General features: G+C 43.0%; 1 protein-coding gene across 1 annotated transcript in view; it reads right to left on the reverse strand.

Moving 5' to 3' along the window:
* unc13c (unc-13 homolog C (C. elegans)) overlaps positions 1–19074 on the reverse strand; it is a gene marked incomplete at both ends in the record, with an annotated part of 246798 nt that overhangs the window by 128410 nt on the left and 99314 nt on the right. The window contains one exon of the mRNA XM_080787767.1: positions 17737–17805. Coding sequence (XP_080643893.1) covers positions 17737–17805 — 69 coding nt within the window. The remainder of the gene's footprint in view (positions 1–17736; positions 17806–19074) is intronic.

Here is a 19074-nt window from a genome sequence, read left to right on the forward strand (position 1 = left end):
ATTATATCACAACGATATCTTTTTTGTATCAGAGGGTACACGAGTTTTACAACAGCCATCACTGGAGACTCTTTATAGAAAATACTAATAGCATCGTCAATAGGCCCTTAAAAGCCATCTGACTCTTTCAGCATGTCTCTCTTTATCTCATGCACTCGTATGCACTGTAACGTATCGGGCAGAAACATTGTATCTCCATATTAGAAGAGTGCCCCGCAAAAGTAGATGGCTGTTTTTATAAACATTTTGAAAGTGAAAGCGGATGCGTCTGTCTCTGGGGTTATTGTTTTCCATTTCTTGAAAACGTACGGTTTGGGATATAAATGGTTTCCACCCGACAGCAAACGAATTGCATGCTCTTATCTTATCTGAATAGCAGGCATAGATTACTCGTCTTCAATCTAAAGAATGAATCATCTCATTTTCTTTTCTGAACGGGGTTTTGCCACGATAGATATAGTCTGTGTTGGCCAAGGCCATCAGTGGTACCATCAGCAGGTCTATACAGTGCATTGTTTTGTGTTTATTTAGTAGTTGTTAGCAAAAAGGAGAACAACACACCCCGAGGAAGGCTGTGCTCGCCGCTCGCTAGGCGTGGGTTATCCCAGTTTATGAACTAGCCACATCAATAATAAAGGCCATTTCACTTCTTTCACCAGAAGAGTGCCTTAATTGTTTTGTTTTCCTTAGTTGGTTGTTCAGTGGCTTTTTGCTTGTGGCTTTTGTCGTTAGCATGTAGACGGCTTTGAATGCCCTGAATGCACCACTAACTCACAATGACATGTTGAGCTACATAGTGTGATATACACTGACAGAGGAGAAAAAACCCGAATGAACTAGCCTAAGCCACTAATGCCATCGTGAACCCTTTAACCTGTGACTTTACACAAGCGCTTATCTGACGTTTATGTGTTTTGTTTTGCCGAGTTCTATTATTGGAATTGTCCTAATGCGCATTCACCACCAATCGCCACATAGGCTACTGTAGATTAAAACAAACAAATTATGATTTGCTGGTGCCATTTGACCCAGATGTAGAAGCACTCAAAAAGGTTTTCTAGAATACATCCACATTATTTGCACTCAATTGATGTCTGTATTCTCATATTGTGTTCAGTCTGTATGCATCGACTGCACCGTCGTGTCTTTTGCAGTTCAAACATGTAATCCAGAAAAATGCAGGGTGGTTAATCCACTGAGCCCGGGCTTTATGTTTCTAAAATGAGGTTTAACAAATGTGCAGTTTCTTTGTTGAAGTTCTAACAGCTGCTGTCTGACTGGCACAAGCAAACCATCCCAAGTTCCCAACACAAAAGGTCACTAGAGGACCGCGGGAAGAAACCTCTTATCTCCCTAGAACTTTTATTTTGGGTTTTTTCCCTGTAAATTAAAGCCCTACATGATCAAAACTAAAGTAGCAGATCCACAAGCTCGAAATGCTGCAAAATGTGACCTTGTTACTTTTGCTACTTTTGAATTTAATCCTGAATAGTAACAGTTTTGGCCATAATGAGTTATACATCCGACAGACTCGCGTATAGCCATATAGCCAGACAACAATTCAACAATCTCCAAATGCCACATAAGAGTCTGGAACTACACATCCCAAAAGTCAAGAAAGGAACCGTCATCTCTTCGGCAATCTTCTGTTCCCGAAAATATATTTGAAAATATTATATTTACATTTTATTTCAGAATGACCATTTCTCATAAGCAGCAAGCTATACGCTTCGATTATTTTGTCAAATGTGCGCTTCAAATCTGATAATTTCCAGCGATTACATGCTCCAGACTATGACATATGGATTTGAACAGTGTGGCTCTGAAGAGCTCGCTCCAGTCAACTGAATGGCTTAAAATGTTGTGATCAATATCCAGTAGGACTATATATATCCAATCCATTCCAATTTGTATAGAACATTTCTAACATAGAAAGCTAACATAGAAACAACAGCAGGACCACACAGTAAAAAAAAAGAACAAATAACATCAAAGCCAAACAAAAACCAGACGCTCTCAAACTGAATTAAAAGCACGGTGTAAAGGTGGGACTTAAAAGTCAGGATGGTGGCAGCCATGCAGTTTGACATGGGAGGGGAGCTCACTCCACAATTTGGGGGCTATGACAGAGAAGGCTCGGTCACCTCTGGTCTTTTAAAACGTGCCTTTGTGATCTCAAGATTCAACTGGCCTGAAGACCGCAATGGCCTTGAGGGAGTACATAAACCTTTTTGAGATCAGAGAGATACAGAGGTGCCAGGCCGGCCGTTCAGTGATTTGTAACTAAAGACAAACAATACAATCTTAAAATCAACTCTGAAAACAGGGAGAGAGGCCAGAACAGCTGTTCTGGTTGCGTGTATAATAATATAATAGCAGTTATGATTGCCGCTCTGTGGATTTGTCTTAAATTGTCTACACCAGAACGATTCTTCCCTGAAACTTTCCGAGGTTCTCATGAACACTGACTATATTCTTGTTTACCACCATCGTTAGTTGCTCTCTAAAACACTTTATGAAAAATATGTCACGTTAACCCATTTTGACCTGGGAACGATTCTACAAATGTCTTCTAAATCATGTCAGTGGTTCTCAAACTATTTCATCAAGGACTTTGGCCGCCGAACCCCACCTGAAAATATGTACCGGTAGTTTTGAGTTAAAAACGTTCGCTCTGAAATAATATATATTTAAAGATTTGTGCCACATTTTCACGACTTTTCAAAAATACCTACAAGCTCGTAAGCGCGCCACTCGGTGGCACGCTATGAGCTTGCAGATCTGCTATTTTTCAATAGCTGAAGTAGAACACAATGCTTAGTTAAAACACCAAAAGGAGTTCCCGCCCAGAATGCAGGGTTAACATGGCTCGGTGACTTGATTAACCGCGCAAATATAACCACGCACGCCCTCATCCATATTATCAGCCATTAGTCTGCAGCGTGGTGACCTCTCTGCTGCACTGTACCGTGACACCATGCACTTCAGCACTAAGGCTGGATTACAGAGAACACGGGGCTTCATCAGCATAAGTAGAGGGTTTAACTAGTGGCTCTTTTATCTATTAGATGCAGCGCCGCTTTGATCCAAGAATGATAGCCATTATTCTCGAATGCATGATGTACGTGATTTGCAATGACTTTAAAACAGAGGCACTGCAGAGACAGGGGCAATAATTACCAAAAAAAAGATTGAGGCTGGTCACCAGCGGGCCAGCTGTGAGCTGCATGGTGGTGACTGGAGGATTGTTGCTTCATCTATCTATGGTGCCCACATTCCCTGAAGAAGCCAAAACGCTCTTTTTCCCTTTTTTTCTTCCTACTCTGCGTCCTAAATAAAATATTGGCACTTTGCCTATCAGTGTGTGCAGACACTTTCGTGTTCTTTCAAGATTTCCACTCAAACGTATCTATGGTGCCATCTATGGTCTCACCGTATCAGAGAGAGAGATTCAGTTTGATTTGGTTCAGTTTCTCCCTCAAAATCCCCCTGTCCTGTCTATGCTAATACACTACAGTACATCAGTGATTCCCAAACTGTGGGGCCGCGGGGATATCCCCGCCGATCGTTACAATAAAATGCTCTGAAAATGCACGCTGCTCTGGAACGCCCTGCCCATGGATTTCAGGCTATAGCATATAGTCAGTGTCCTATTTTAAATTGCTTTTGAAAACACATCCGTAGCGTTTTTCCTTAGGATTGTTTTATGGGCTGACCAAAATCCCTGTTTGATTTTCTCTTATTTTCTCTTGCTGATGTTTGCTGTTACGCAAATAAAATTAATTCATTCATTCATGCATGCATGCATTCATTCATGGGTGGGCAAATGGGCAAGAGAACACTTTCAAGCTTTTCAAGTGGGCCCTGATCCCTCCCAAAAAAGGTGGTTGAAGATTGATTTAGTTGTGTTACCAAAGAGCAAACGTTGAACACTTGTGTCAACATGATATTTACACCGACCCACCACCTGGTTGTATTTAACCCATTCTGACCTGAGATCAGATTCATACGAGGTTTTCCACTGTACACACACTGGTCTGATTAACCCATTCTGACCTGAGATCAGATTCTGAAAATGTCAGTCTTTCTTCGATTTAAAAAAAATAGCAGACCTACAAGCTCGTAGCGCGCCACTCGGTGGCGCGCTAAGAGCTTGTAGATCTGCTATTTTTCAATAGCTAAAGCACAACATGATGCTGACACCAAAACGGGTTCCCGTTCAGAATGGGTTAAGGGTGACTAATCAGCCAAAGCTGGCAGATAGACCCTGACGAAGACATTTTGGTCGAAACGCGTAGGTCCTGTTATTTATTTGCCTTGCTCATCATCAAATAAACTATTACATTTTTCACCAAAGACGGAGTGCCTTGGATTATTTTCTTTTCAAGTCTGCAATTTACACCTTGACAAGCAGTACAACTTGGAGGAAGGATACCTTTTGTCTAAAATGAACACTTGTGCTCAGAGATATACAATTGTGCAACAATGCGTGATATTTTTAACACTTATGATGCTGCCAGACTTCTTCAGATTAAAGGCACTAGAGCGATGGGCAGATTTCACTCTGAAAAGCCCAAAACCGGGAGGTATAATGTTCCATTACTACCTCACGCTGCATATCAAGTCTGATCTCTCTTTATAGAATCATTAATATTCCAAAATGAGATACTTGGTTAAGTCAGAAATGAGTGTTAAATATATATTTTGGTGTTATTTTCTTTCATTACAGACAGAAACGTGTGTAGAGAGAGACAGAAAACCAATGAGGAGTCCCATAAGACAGGGGTAACACCGCTCACACCAAGCACGATAACTATAATTATAACTTAACTATAATTATAAATATGAGGATAATGATGTGAGCGTCCACACGCCCTATGCCTGCATGCCTCTGTGCAGTGCAGCTCACAGGCATGTTAATTTGTATTTTAACAGGCAATTCAATGTGCTTTACATAAAACATGAAGCAAATGAAACACATTATACAATGACATTTTAATTGATTTTAACCTATTAAAACGGGTGTCATTTTAGATTTGAGGGTTGGCTATTCAGAAATATTTAACTGGCTTATGGCCCAGCCTAATTAACAGTGGATTGTGCCTTCTGCCCTGCACTATTCATATGTTTTTTTTGTTTGTTCCAAAATGCATTGGGATTCATTTCCCGGGCCACTCGTCGTTCTGAAAGGGGGAGGGACTGGTGCGGCGCTCTATTCTCCAAACCATCATATCTTATGCTTTGCTAGGTTGTACAAAATAATATTCGGTCAATTTAATTTTGCAGAAGGACTCGCCTGCCTCGCGCACAGCTGCCTTGTCTGTGTTGTTGACATGGGCTTGCAAGACATTTTATTTTTTATTTGTGACAGACACATAGTTCCTTTGCAGACAATACAATCTGCATCTCATTGGTCAGTCACAAAGCTAAGAAAACAGTAGCCTACTTTTTCTGCATGTCAATGATGAGATAGTTCTTTTGCAATTCAAGCTCACGGAGAGCAGACAACACAACAGTCTATCCGCAGACAGCGGAGCAGCAGCAAACCTTTGTCTGACCTGCTGTTGGGACCATGCTGTCAGTGTGCATGCCGTTATGAATAATACACATTCCGGGGTCCGGGCTGAAAGTCCGCCTCCCACAGTGGTTTTTCCACTACGAACCATTGAACGTGCTTTGTTAATACACATTGGTCAGAATGGTCTGTGAGCGTACAGATATGTGTAAAACCCCGGACATTTGAAGGAATTTATCAAAAAACCCCGGACAGCCCGGACAGTCCCTCAAAAGAGGACGTATGGTAAGCCTACTTAATGGCATAAAGGAAGAGGAGATAGTTGTAGCCTAGCTGAGGAAATGCTAGCTAGCGTTACCAGACAGCGTTTCATAATCCTCACCTCATCTCAGTTAATAACAAAACTTGCCAAGGGTGCATGAGGGCCGATTGCATCCCAGATTCTCCTTCTGAAGGACATTGATTGGCAGTCGGTATTTCTATTGTTAATAAAAAGTGCTCCAAACGATATCGCTTAGGACTATCGTTCGTTGTTAAAGTTGTGGTGTGGTCTGTGCCATTCACTCCCCTTATGGTGATTCATTTTCAACATATGTATAGTTATCGTTAGAGTTATGGTGCTGGACGTGAGCGGCATCTTGGATAAGAAATGCAAAAACAGGTTACATCATTACATTTACATGCAGTACGTTATGGATTCCTCAGCCCGAGAAGTCACAGAAAACAAGTTCACACACACACACACACACATCACTGGAGGCCAAACCATTGAGAAGTTCATTTTCATCATAGCTGGTGGTAGCCATTTAAAAAATTACACCCCGGCCAAATTTGTTTAATAACCCTCCTAGATGACCATTGAGAAACGGACCTTTGCTCGAAACTGCCAAAAACAAGCCAACTATAACACTGAGGCCTGGCACTCTCCAGGAGCATATGGTCCCTGTGTACCAAGCTGGGGGCCACCAGGTGCCACGGCCAGTCAACAGTGTCAGGTCTGTTGCCAAACACCTTGGCATCTTATTTGATCCCAGTGCACACATTGACAGCCACATTAATGCGCTGTTTTGATCAGCACAGTAATACATGCAGGTTCTGATTCATGTTTTGATTAAGAACTTTTTTCGAGGGGCTTTTTCTGCCTTTTACTTTGGATAGAACAGTCGAGATGGGACAGGAAACAGGGCGAGAGATGGGGAGTAAAATGCAGCAAAGGTCTAGGCTCCGCCGAACCCACGACTCACTGCATTAGAGCATACTAGAACAGAGCCTACTGGGCGGTGATCAGGCTAATACAGGGCGAGGTCGCGCATCATTGTGATGTCAGAACAGGCCAGGCCACCATCTGGATTTGGGCCCTGGTCCTGGGGTCTTTTGTGCTGGTTCCTGACACCGGGCACTGCATCCCCTGTGGGAGTTGTGGAACGCATCTGTCAAGTTTGAAGTCGGTGGGGTTGACGGTTCTCGAGTTACGTGGATTATACAGACGTACACACAGAGACGGGGCACATTTATAGATAGATAGATATGTGTATGCGCCTGACGCCTGAATCCCCCCTTCTCCCCCAGAATAGGGATGCTAGGGTTCATATTATGATGCTATAGGGTTCATCCACCTATACATCATCCTTCCCTTGCATGCTTTTATTTCTCCGAGTCTCAATTCAGTGGCTCCAATTTTGTACAGAATATACGTCTGCCGCTAGAGTTTCAACAAAAAGATGATGATTGCCACTTTAACATCCCTATACGCTGGTCGCTTGTCTGTTTCCGGATTGAATTTAAGATATCGTTGTTGTCGGACAGAAACCTCTTATCTCCACATTTTAACTTTTTTACGTTTTTTCCGTAAATTAACTTTATCATGCAGCAGCTCTCTGCAATATCGAAACGTGGCGCGTTTTGAGCTTGTAGATCTGCGTGTAGATCTGCTACTCTTGCCATTGTACTATTTTAATCCTGAAAAGTATCATTTTTGTACATAATATGAGCTCCTCGGGCAGGAACCTGCAGCTGCTGATCGTTGAGGCTCGTTGTGCTGCTTGAACAAATCTGTGTCTTCTTTCAAATCACTTCCTAAAATGCACTTTCATAGAAAGATTTTTAATGTCATTGTTTGAATCACTTAATGTTTTTTATTTATTTTTATTTCGCCTTACACATAATATAGGGTGCGTTCGGAAATTCGCATTGAGCGCACTGGTATTATTATTATTATTACACACTATAATATTTGGTAGTTTAATGTTTCATTGTATAGAGATTAATTAAAATGTTTTCAACATATAAACTTCCAGAAATATGGAGGAGGCATACTCATTGTTTGTGCCCTCCCGAGAAAGAGTTTGTGCTGGGATTTTATTTAGTCTGTCGGATGGAAACCTCATATATCCAAAACTGTTGTTTTTCATGCAGGATTCACATTTTTTTTCAACAGTGCAAAGTAGCAGATCTACAAGCTTAAAACGCCTTGCTTCGGGCCTCGCTTCGAGCTTGTGCATCCGCTACTTCTGATGCTTTTGTGAGACACTGTAGTATGTGATCAAGTAGGCATTCATTTAGGAGAAAAAAGTTAAAATATGGCGATAAGAGGTTTCTGCCCGACAAAAAAACTAACATTCAAAGTGGTTAGCCGGAGATTATGGGGATGTTGCTGTGTGGAAGAGCAGATTAACCCACGTTCTTCAGCAATGTCACTCTACCATTGTTCTTCCAGCTTTGTTCCCTCGGTTGGCAGGAAATCACTGCTCTCCGTGGACAGTGGTGGAAAAAGTACTCATATTTGTCTTTATGTAAGTATCAATACCACGATGCATAAATTATCTGTTGCATTTCAAATATAGGCCTACTTGAAGCACAAAAATGTAGCATCAAAGTAAAAGTAAAAAGTATAGATGCTGAATGTCCCACTTCACAAATAAGAGCTGTCCTACAAGAACTATACTACTAAAGTTTGTAGTTCTTTGACTCAGGTTTGAATACAGGCCAAGATACTTTTTTTCCTATTGTGGTATTGCTATTCTTACTGAAGAAAAAACCCATCAGCGTATACTTCACCCACCACTGCTTTGTAGTACATGCTGGGACATTGTTCAATGCGTTGAGACACTCACATCCACAGCTCAGTGCACTAGTCACAGTGCAGAGGGCCGGTCATGAGTGTCTGTCGGTCGTTGAAAAATGAAGGGCTTTTCACTGTGTTGCAAGTACAGCAGGGGTTTAAGTACCTGTATCCTCAAAGGGCCAGGTCCGACCAGATGTTACCAGTGATAAACAAAGGGAATGCCACGGTGGTAGTAGTGGTGTGTGAAAACAAGCTAGCTTCTTCCCCCTCACAATGCGCTCAACACACCATAGCAGGCTGAGTCACACCAACTTAGGAGCAGTGATGGAAGAAGTACTCACTACTCAGATTTTTAAACCCCTGTAGTCTTAAAGGGGAATTCCAAGCTAGAAGGCTTTCTTACCTTTATTTGTAGTTGTTACGTCCCCAACAAAGAGGTCCAGGTGTTATTTTGTGCAAATGTGCGAATGGGATATGGGGTGTTGTGCTAATTCGCTTATTTCCATCGCTCAAAAATCTTTTTTTTTTGTATATATCCTCTCTTCATAATGTAAATAGTATCCCAAGCTGGACACTTTACTACTTATTTCGATGGAAATAAGCAAATTAGCACAAAAACCCAACCCCCATTGGGGGCTTATATTAGGGGAAATAGCCAAAAATGCACTTTTGCACAAAATAACACCTGGACCTCTTTGGTGGGGACGTAACAACTACAAATACAGGTAAGAAAGCCTTCTAGCATGGAATTCTCCTTTAAGCCCTAACCACACCAAAGGGTCGCCATGCAACTCCAAGGAGTTGCATGGTGGCCCTTTTGGTGTGGTTTGGGCCATTGAATTCCATGCGTTGAATCACTTGGGACAACTTGGGACGACGTGCTTTAAAGTGCAACAGGACATAATCACAGCGCTGAGACAACGCTCAAACCGTCTCGACCCTTTGGTGTGGTTATAGGGCTTTAGAGAACCGGGTGCATTGTGAGCTTGCAGATCTGCCAATTTTTGTCTAACATTCCCCCCAGAATAATGGACGCTGGTGTTCAAGTAAAAGTAGCAATATCACAATGTAGAAATAATAGTGTTATTGGTATCAAAATGTACCAACAGTAAAAGTACCCTACTCATGTTCCATTTCATCATTTATTTTCTTCTCAGAATTCTTCAAAATGTGTCAAAATGTTAAAAAGAAGTTGCCAATCTACAGTACAAACTCACAACACGTGACACGTTGTGAGCTCGTAGATCAGTGATGTTTGAATAGCTGATCGCATATACGTAGGGCACAAAGTGATACAGTATCAATCCGATTCCCATCATTTGGAAATGACATGATCTGCCCCGATTTCTAACCATGCGCTACTAGTCTCAAACGTCATGTCTCAAAGAAACCTTCCACGCCTTGTGACTATGAAAAATAATATCGTCTCTGTCGGGTGGAAACCACATAATGTCCAAAACTGTCATTTTTCAGGATTCAAATTGAAAAGTATCAAAATTTCGAAACGCGGCAAGAGAACTTGCGATACTTCAGTGTGACACTGTAGTTAATATGATCAAGTATAGAGCGTTGATTTACAAAAGAAGACACAAAATATGGAGATAGGAGGTTTCTGCCCGAGAGCAACAACATCTTACAACTGTGTAACAGTGTCTCTGCCGCGGTTCCCATGCTCAGTTCCACATCCCCTGAGGGTGCTTAGTAAACAAAGTGTCAAAACTAAACCCACAGCCTGCATCCCTCAATGCCTGCCTTGAATAATGCTGAACTTTAACCATCCAACTTGAAGGAAACAGCAAATGCCAGATGGGACAGGCTGGGCTGTGGCAAGGTGTCACGATGCATCGTGATTATACCGACACAAAGTTGAAGGGGATGAGGAGGAGGAGGAGGAGGAGGAGGAGGAGGGAAAAAAAAAAAAAAAACACAAAAAACGCCAGCATAGCACAATGCAGACTGGCAGCTCCACTCCGAGCCGAGTCCTGACTCATTCCAAATACAACAAAAGCAAACTCAATCTGTCTCAGAATATCATTATAGGGAAATCCATACAGGCCGGCAGGCCAGCTCTGAATCCTATTACCGTGTCCACTAGTGGCAAGCTATAGGGCTGACGTGGGATGGAGAGAGAGAGAAAACGCGTGGTGTCTGGTGATATTAAGACTGGATACTGTCTGTGACTTTGGATATTGTACTATTTGTGATATGGCTTTAGTTTAACGTGTTCTATACAAATATAAATATCGGATCGGGAAAAATCGGTATCGGCAGATACTCAAAATCAAACGATAGGAATCGTATCGGGATTTGTTCGCCACTTTATTTCCTGAAAAGTAACAGATTTGGACATACAAGGCTTCCACCCGACAGCCATATTATAGGCTACTGTATGGATTGATCCATGTGTCTGGGAGTGTTTGGCAGTGTTGCACACCTGCCAGCGTATAAGTGAAGCCACACTGTGACCATGCTTTCTGCCAACGGGCCGTATAGGCAAAAAGCCAAACCACCTGAAAATAATAAAAAAGGATAACTTCCTCTGCCTCGCCGCCGGCTGGCTGGCCGCAGTCTCTAACCCTGTCCAAATCCAGCCTCATGCCACCCCTCTCCTCTCGCTCTCTCTCTCTTCCCAATTCCTGTCTGTCTCTTAGTGTCTCCGTTAAGTCCTGTCTCGTTCCCTCCGTATAGACCTCAGCCTCTCGCTGAACAAAACTCCCTCTCCCTCCCTCCGTCCCTCGCTCCCCTCCCTGCCAAACAGCATCCCTGTCTCCTTCAGAGTCCACCCCATCCAACCCCCCACTCTCCTGCCTCCTCTCTCTCTCTCTCTCTCTCTCTCTCTCTCTCTCGTCCTGTGCAGCCGGGCGGCCGTACGTCCGTGTCAGTAGCTGGGAGTGTTGTCAGTGTAATCACATGTAGCTGGCTGCCGGAGAGCGGAGGAGGGGGGGGGAAACCGAAGGCAATCAGGCCGCTCACAGACAACATTGCCTTTTGTGTCACATTAAAGGTCAGAGTGTGATCCGTCAGCCACAGTTCATCGTTTAGGCTCAGCAGCCAAATACACTGTGTGCTGTGCAGTGCTGTGCTGTGCTGTGTTGCACTGCATGCTGTGCTGTGCTGCGCTGTGTGCTGTGCTGTGCTGTGCTGTGCTGTGTTGCACTGCATGCTGTGCTGTGCTGCGCTGTGTGCTGTGCTGTGCTGTGCTGTGTTGCACTGCATGCTGTGCTGTGCTGTGCTGTGCATGTGCTTGTATGTACAAAATGGTTACTTTTCAGAAAATAATCCACGTGTTCCAATCATTCAACATCATATTATTTAGTCACAAAATCGTTATTCTATCTATAAATGCACCATGTCTATGTGGGTAATCTGGCTACTCTGACACACGGGTACAACGGTCATTGCATATAGCCGGGGCCGCTAATTTTGCGTGGCTCTCTTGCACAATAAACTAGGGTGTTCTACTGTGAAAAAAACAAAACCAAAAACAATATAATATATTTATGTTCAAATATCAAGATGCAAGGTTTCCGCCCGACAGCAGCAATATCGTCTGTAACTAGCTATGCATGTGTTTTAAACGAGTATGATCTTCGTTCCGCTTTCTCCAGGACAACATCTGCCCAATTCTCCGTCAAGTTCAGAGGACCTCATTTTTTTAATTAATTGCCGCCTCATATCAGAGACTGTACTCGCCTTATAGTTCCTTCAAGAGACAATTACTGCAGTTCTTATTATCAAGCTTGGGCGTCTTAGTCACCCTGCTCTTTATTATCATTATTAATGCCAGGCCCACCACTAGTATCATTTCTTGTTATTAATAATTATGATTATTATGTATTATTTTCATTATGTTTCATTTTCATCCCTTTTGATTTTACCTTAGTTTTTTTTAAATGTACACATAAACTAAACTAAACCAAGTAGCACAAATCACATTATCTGATCATATCAGTAACCATACACTGTCTATGCCATGCCCATGAACTTAAGTCTAACAGGGCACCATTCATTTCCAATGAAAGCCAACGACAGGGAGATACAAAGTCATGCCCAACGTTTGTAGCAGCTACACTAAATTCAATTCAATTCAAAGGGCTTTATTGGCATGAGAAAACATACGTTTACATTGCCAAAGCAGAAAGAACAACACAATCTACAAGTCTACCATCCTAGTTGAGCTGGTTTCAACCTCATCTACAAGTCTACCATCCTATAGTTGAGCTGGTTTCAACCTCATCTACAAGTCTACCATCCTATAGTTGAGCTGGTTTCAACCTCATCTACAAGTCTACCATCCTATATAGTTGAGCTGGTTTCAACCTCATCTACAAGTCTACCATCCTATATAGTTGAGCTGGTTTCAACCTCATCTACAAGTCTACCATCCTATATAGTTGAGCTGGTTTCAACCTCATCTACAAGTCTACCATCCTATATAGTTGAGCTGGTTTCAACCTCATCTACAAGTCTACCATCCTATAGTTGAGCTGGTTTCAACCTCATCTACAAGTCTACCATCCTATAGTTGAGCTGGTTTCAACCTCATCTACAAGTCTACCATCCTATAGTTGAGCTGGTTTCAACCTCATCTACAAGTCTACCATCCTATAGTTGAGCTGGTTTCAACCTCATCTACAAGTCTACCATCCTATAGTTGAGCTGGTTTCAACCTCATCTACAAGTCTACCATCCTATAGTTGAGCTGGTTTCAACCACATCTACAAGTCTACCATCCTATAGTTGAGCTGGTTTCAACCTCATCTACAAGTCTACCATCCTATAGTTGAGCTGGTTTCAACCTCATCTACAAGTCTACCATCCTATAGTTGAGCTGGTTTCAACCTCATCTACAAGTCTACCATCCTATAGTTGAGCTGGTTTCAACCTCATCTACAAGTCTACCATCCTATAGTTGAGCTGGTTTCAACCTTATCTACAAGTCTACCATCCTATAGTTGAGCTGGTTTCAACCTCATCTACAAGTCTACCATCCTATAGTTGAGCTGGTTTCAACCTCATCTACAAGTCTACCATCCTATAGTTGAGCTGGTTTCAACCTCATCTACAAGTCTACCATCCTATAGTTGAGCTGGTTTCAACCTTATCTACAAGTCTACCATCCTATAGTTGAGCTGGTTTCAACCTCATCTACAAGTCTACCATCCTATAGTTGAGCTGGTTTCAACCTCATCTACAAGTCTACCATCCTATAGTTGAGCTGGTTTCAACCACATCTACAAGTCTACCATCCTATAGTTGAGCTGGCTTCAACTGCAGCGACAACGCTACTGTACCAAACGACCATTCCCAGTCACCTTCTCCCTTTTCCTGCTTGTAAATGGGGGGACTAATTATTTCCCATCAGCCAGTTCTGTGTTATTTTTAAACCCAGGCTTGAGGTCAAGCAGATTGACACTTTAACAGCGGGCTTTGTATCTGTCGTGGCTGCCAGCGTGAACACAGTCGGAATGCCTTGGTGCAGTTTTATCCAAGAACACAAGATAAATGTAATAAATAAATGTACAATACAAGAAAAAACTCAATATGAAAAGGATCATTAGCAGAGCTAATGGAAGGTGAGATTGATAAACCTGGTTCAACCTAGTTGCGTAGCAACTGACGCTGCAGAGACCCAACTATTATGGACTATAGAGGACTATACAGTGTCAAGTCATACAGCCACCTTGTTTGTGCAGACAGTGGTGTGTGTGTGTGTGTGTGTGTGTGTGAGTGTGTGTGTGTGTGTGTGTGTGTGTGTGTGTGTGTGCGTTGCTGAGTGTAGTGGTGATTGACAGTGTGTACAATATGTGTGCGCCACTGTGTTGTAGTATGTCTGTGCATCTACAGAATGTGTCTTGTGCGGCTAGGTCTGTGCGTTTGTGTGTGTACGCATTTGTGTGTGTACGCATTTGTGTGAGTGCGTGCGTGCGTGCACGCGTGCATGCATGCGTGCGCATGTGTGCGTGCGTGCGTGCGTGCGCATGTGTGCGTGCGTGCGTGCGTGCGCTGGGGACACGGGAGGCTGAGGGTGTTTGTAACAGGATTAACTCCCATGGGTTGGTTCTTGGAAGAATGTGATTTCAATCTTCCTGAGTAGACAACAGGGCCAACTCCTCCAAGACACTGGAGTCAGATATTTATACACAATCGGGCGTATTTCGCTCACTGAAAATAGGCGATCTACAAGGCCTCGGGGAGCCGCATCGCGCGACGCATCGTGGGCTTGTAGATCGGCCATTTCCGGCGTGAGACGATGTCGTACGGGCGAAGCATAAATTAGCCGTGATGGTCTTGAGGGACGCAGATGGCAATCATACTGCATTCTGTGCATAGGGTTCCATGGGGATAGTAAACCTCCTAATTATCTGCCACAAACGTGCGTGCGCTCACACACACACACACACACATGCACGTGCGCAGACGCACACACACAAATTATTGAATTTGGATTTGCACAAAAAGCACAATTAATAGATGCAAACACTGATTAGAACACACACACGCTGCATGCACACAGTCGCACACGCACACACACACACACACACACACACACACACACACACACACACACACACAAACACACACACACACACACACACACATTCAGTTTAAACAGCCAGAGCTATAGTGATTTTCTCAATCCATCCAGAACTGATTAAATGTGATCCTGTCATCTCATCTTCTTCATGTTAAAGAACAGTGTGCGCGTGACAGGTTATTACGGCGCTTCAGATCTGTAAATTGCTTATACTGTACACGCTGCCGTCCGTCCGTCCGTCCGTTGAGCGGCGCCATTCCACAAAATAAAACAATGCTCAGAACCTCAGCACGCGGAAAGTCATTAAAGACAAACACACGCAACCTCTGACCTACATAGATTCTCCATTGCCTCTCTGTGTCTGTCACACACACACACACACACACACACACACACACACAGACAATATAATTGCCATATTTAAAACATTCCTTGACATGTTTAACGAACCCTAAAGCCTATCTATACAGTTCAACAAGCTGGCAACGCGTTGCCACGCGACACATTGTGAGCTATAGAAGATGAGACTATTTTAGGTATACGCAACGGCAACACATAACCAGGTATAGGAATCAAGACTAACTCTAAAAATAATATTCTTTCACCATATATCTACATACGTCTTTTTGAGGACCAGGAAAATTGCCCTCACAATGTATATTTCTCAAATTCTAATATACTTGTGTAGGGTCATTTGTCCCTCACAAGTATAGTAATACAAAACACACAAATGCACACACGCACGCACGCACGCACACACACACACCAGTCTGTGTAACAAACAACACGCCTATAATGTATATTCAGTAGCACGGCCTTGCTTGCCGTCGATGGGCCCCCTGGGGGGTCAAGGACTGCCTGGATAGCCAGGCTCCCAGCATGGCCTTCACTCCCCTTAGAGGTCAATGACTCTGCCTGGCTCCCATGGCTCCCGTGGAGGTCAATCAAGGACGACCAAGAGTGAGACTGCACACTGCGTTACCTTGTTAGCTTGAATAATCTGTCCTTTTTGACACCACGGTGACATGGACTGTACATTAATCTTTAAATGAATGAATCACCACCCCAGTCGCAATCTGTTCAACACCTCTGTTATACGACCGCGGGCCATGCAGGCCAGGGCAAGATCACCACCTTTTCTTCAACACACAGCTATATATACCATTTTGAATGTGGCCCTCTAGCAAAAAAATGCCAGGATTTTTTGCGAGGGACCTGAGGGGCTAAATCTTTTCTAAAGGGTCCACAGAGGTCAAATCAATCATCAAAACATTGTTCCCAGAGGATGGTCACAGAACCTTAGTTTGTGACTCAACTAATTAGGCTGCGACCACGACTACGGATAAGCGGTTGAAGATGTATGGATGGATACCATTAAGGCTGTTGAACGAGGCCTGATCACAGCCTGTCACCAGGCTGCAGGCTGGCCTGTCAACTGGAACTCTTTCCTTTGGATTTGACTTTCCTTGTGGAGCCGCATTGTGTATTTCTGCCCTATGATCCTACAATCATCCCTACAATCAATCCCTACAGTCATTATGTGGACCTGGCAAAGCATTTTCTAAAGTATACCTGCTTCTAAAGTATGCCGACCGACCGGTCTGTGTTACCACTTTTTGCACCTTATGCTTAATTTGCATGTAAATACTGCTGTTTTCATGTAATGTGTATATTGCTGCTGTCAGGCAGAAACCTCTTATCTCCATATTCTGCCTGATCATACTACAGCATCACACACACGTTATCAAAGACAGCAGATCTACCAGCTTGAAACACAGCGTGAAGCGACACATTTTCTGCTATTTTTGAATTTGAATCCTGAAAATTAACAGCTTGGGACATGTGAGCTTTCCACCCGCGATATTATGGCGTATCTTTGGTTTTGTACATTTTTGTAAAGACACCTTTTTCTTTTTCTCTTTCTGAATAAGACAATAATTAAGGAGCTTGCAAATCACCCTCTTCCTTACACCTCTAAAACTGTGATGAGACACAAAGTAGATTGTTGTTCTTGAAGAATTAGCGGCACCTCATGATGAATTGCATATTTGAATTGCATTTTATAGCGCCTTTCCAAGTGCTCAAAGTGCTTTACAATGATTCATTCATTCATACATTGCACTGCGCAAAAAAACAAGAATTACGGGCAGATATACTAAATGTAGAGGCCATGTAAATCCAGTAAATTTACGGGTGAAGCGATGAACAGTCGACCCAAGCGTCCTCACTTCCCACAATGCATCCCACATGCATCCAAGCACACTTCTTGCCCAATTACACTTCTTGCCCAAGCACACTTCGACATCTAAGACAGGAGGAGCCGGGATTCAATCCGCCGACCCTGCAGGGATCATTGGACGTCCACTCACAGCTAACAGTCTTTGTATTGAGTTTGTGCTTGAAATGTACTGTAATTCTCCAAACTGTTAATAAATATTTCAATCAATCAATCAATCAAAAACCTGCTCTACCTCCTGAGCGATGCAGGCGTCGTGTACTCCCCCACACTTCTTCTGTTCAGTGTTATTAGGGGGTTTATTGTCTGCAGCTGCTGTACCAGGTGGGTTGTGTCAAGGCATACATGTACTCAATAAGAAGAAGCAGATTAATAACACGTACCCGGTATTTGGAGAGGTCGATCCTCAGCGAGTTGTGAAGTTGATCCAGCAGCTTGACAAACTTCTCCCTCTGTTAAGAAAAGACAGGCATGACATTTGTGTCAACGGAATCCCTGGGCCAAGTAATATTATGTAATATTTACTGTACATATAGCTGTGCCGTTGTTCTGCCTCCAGTGATTTATTTCTCATGCCCTGGAATAATACCTTTTTTAACCCATTTAGACCTGGGAACGATTCTAAGGTCTTCTAAATCCTTGACAGTTTTCTGAAAAGCCCTATGCAGTCGTTCTCAAACTATTTCATGTCAAGGACCCCCAAAATTAAGAAATGTAATTGGCCACCGACCCCCATCTGAAAAGATGTTGTTCCAGGGACCCTCCCAGAAGCAAATATTTGAGTTGAAAACGTTCGCTCTGAAAGAACATATATTCAAAGATTTGTGCCACATTTTCACAACTTTTCAAAAATAGCAGACCTACAAGCTTGTAGATCTGCTATTTTTCAAAAGGGGTTCCCGCCCAGAATGGGTTAAGCATAAATGCCTGAAACACTATTTACCTGGCGTGAATATCTTTGACGGCTGGCTACGTTAGCTCGTTAAACGTTCTATCAGGGATCACCGAGCACCCCGGGGGACGTCGCCGATTTCAACAGTGTAGCTAGCTCTCTTTTAAGACAGGTGGCTTTGGGGCCCGACGTTAAAGAATGAGAGTTTTTCAATAATTCATGTTACACAAATATTTCTGCTCTACTTTCCATTCCACCTCAGTTCCTCCGACGGCAGGTCAGTGACATAACTGCCTGAAGTGTCACCTTGACATACTGTACGCGGCTAGGACAGTGTACAGTATATCAATCAACCCCACTGGCTTAATCATTTACGGAAACAAGAAGTGAGGGATCCTCTACGTTCCAAATATTCAGACATCTGCGCATTCCAGTGGCCTGGAATCCAGACTGATAAGCTCCATTTGTCAGATTTTTTTTTTCCACTTTGCTTCTTTGGAAGCACCACCAAAAGGAGCCAATCAGTCTGGAAGTACTGATCAAAAAGGCTTTGCATCTATTATTAAATCCCTGACCAAAATGTCAACCTTTTCTGAATGGAACGGTCCATAATGTCAGAGCGGAAAAACAAATCAATACATTTTACATATCAGCACAGAACTTGTCACGTATCTCCCCACCACCACAGTCTGTCTTTTTTTACCCCCACCACCAAAGAAAGGAAAGGAAAGGTACTATGTTTATGGACTAAGCTCAAGAACTTGTTTACAGCCAGGCCCTGCTCATAGAACATTTCATGGTAGGGGTTCAATGCCTTGTCCAAGGGCAC

The sequence above is a fragment of the Protomyctophum bolini genome (genome assembly GCF_963924005.1).
Source record: "Protomyctophum bolini genome assembly, chromosome: 1".
Lineage (NCBI taxonomy): Eukaryota > Metazoa > Chordata > Actinopteri > Myctophiformes > Myctophidae > Protomyctophum > Protomyctophum bolini.